Source organism: Vigna unguiculata, chromosome 11 (genome assembly GCF_004118075.2).
Source record: "Vigna unguiculata cultivar IT97K-499-35 chromosome 11, ASM411807v1, whole genome shotgun sequence".
In the NCBI taxonomy this organism is placed as follows: Eukaryota; Viridiplantae; Streptophyta; class Magnoliopsida; order Fabales; family Fabaceae; genus Vigna; species Vigna unguiculata.
The window spans coordinates 39,725,086-39,726,988 of NC_040289.1; the positions used below are offsets into that span (position 1 = coordinate 39,725,086).

At 32.7% G+C, this 1,903-nt stretch overlaps 1 protein-coding gene across 1 annotated transcript; it reads right to left on the reverse strand.

The window, feature by feature from the left end:
• Nucleotides 1-223: 223 nt before the first annotated feature.
• On the reverse strand, nt 224-832 carry LOC114168143 (auxin-responsive protein SAUR68-like). The gene has a single exon (XM_028052877.1). It carries the CDS (start codon nt 798-800, stop codon nt 378-380), a length of 423 nt encoding a protein of 140 aa, XP_027908678.1. The 5' UTR covers nt 801-832; the 3' UTR covers nt 224-377.
• Nucleotides 833-1,903: the final 1,071 nt, after the last annotated feature.

Genomic DNA, 1,903 nt, shown 5'->3' on the forward strand with positions numbered 1-1,903 from the left:
ATTAATTATGTTGGAATACCCAAACATTGATATTTCTAATCTGTACAAAATAAATCGTTATGCCAAATTATATTGAAACATACCATGTGGTTTTCTTATTTGTCTTATATGTAGAATTATAGTAAAAATGAACGGTGTGGAAGTAGACCTTTTTATAGACCTATATCGTATGGCTGTAACCTTAAGACTGGAAAAAAGCGAAGAGAGGAAGCTCTGAAGCATATTCTGGAAATTGTTCTTCAAATCTTGGATTCGGTATCATATATAATTTACAAAACTGGTTCTGAAGCATCAGAGAAAGTAATGGAGATTCTACAAGACTTCAATATCTATATCTGTAATTTTAATTTTGTATACACAAATATATCAAAACGGCTTCAGAAGCCATAAATAATCATACGCGAAGAAGAAGAAGAAGATGATGATGATGATGCCAAGTGGTGACACGTAACCATTGAAGTGATCAAAGCCTTCTCAACCTCTTCGGGAACGTGTTCCCGAATCAACGAGATTACGTACTCCAAGAAGATGCTATCACAAGGCAACGTAATGGGTCCATTAGATGGTAAACCGAACTCCTCTTCAGACCAATTCAGAAGCTCTTTGAAGACGTTGGTGGTGAGGTACTTCAAGGGAACCACGAATCGCTTATGATCGACGCTATAAACGACGAAGTGACCCTTGTTTGGTGCTGAAGAATGAAGATTATGGTGCCTTGGGTATGAAATTCTCTTGCGTTTTCCCGCAGCCATTTTCTGCCACTTTCTTGCCATTTCAATGAGCCTCTTTGCACTTATCATGATGTAGAAATTCTGTAAGGTTGTGTTGTGTTGTTGAATTGAATTTGATCTCGCAGGTTCTGGTATTTATATTCACGAAACCAGACAGCAGCATATGCTAGTGTTGTGCTGATATGGTGCATGGCCACGTGTCGTAATGTTGGAACCACATAACATGAATTGGGCTTGTTGCTGATTATATATGTTTGGTCTACGACACATAATATTGATGATCATTTAATCCTAAACAAACTTCCCACAAAAAACTACATGCTACTATGCTACATCGTTTTCATAGTAGAAGGTACACGAACCGTAAATTAAAGTTTTGGATAAAACCCTAAAACTAAGGTAACATGAGTTTTGTGAGATGCATGAATGTGAACAAAAAACAAAAAAGTAAAACAGTTACAGGTGTATCAAGTGTTTAATACATGAAATGTTTTGTCTAGCATTGATGAGTGTAGAGGGCTAATTGTTTACATAAAGGGAGGCACATACACACAACTTGGATGATGATTGTGGCACAACTTTTTTTTCCCACGCAACATATTCTCACAATGGAAGACAAAGTTTAATGTTTCAGACTCTGATATGTATATACACATTATTAAAAGAGCTTTATTTTACATCTAAACTAAATTTTATCATTGTATATAACGTTCTGGATGAGATCGGGTTTTGGATAAGAATCTTGGATAATATGAGGATATGATTATATGTGGAATAAAATATTTTTTTTCCTCAAAAATCCCATTTCAAATATATATAAAAAGGGAGGTGTAGAGGTCTTTCTAAACCTGAAGAGACGTTTTCTAAAACGATCATCAAATAATTAGATTAAATAAAGCAACTTTATAAATATTTTGATATTTATATATGTGCGTTCTTATAATTGATAAAAAAAATAACTCTTCTCTATTGATAATTAAAACGCAATCCTTATCACTTTTTTTTAAGAAACTTGATGGAATTTACTTAATTATTTATTTTAATTGATTGTGTTGTTACTTTAAATAACATCTGAAATTAAAATTAACAAGTCATCATTACAATAAAATATGTTTTACTGTTATATTTATTTTTGGTATTAGCAACGAATAACAATTTCACTTATTACAATT

What these genes read in the sequence shown, in the direction of transcription:
- LOC114168143 (XM_028052877.1), bottom strand. Translation starts at nt 800, where the DNA reads ATGATAAGTGCAAAGAGGCTCATTGAAATGGCAAGAAAGTGGCAGAAA.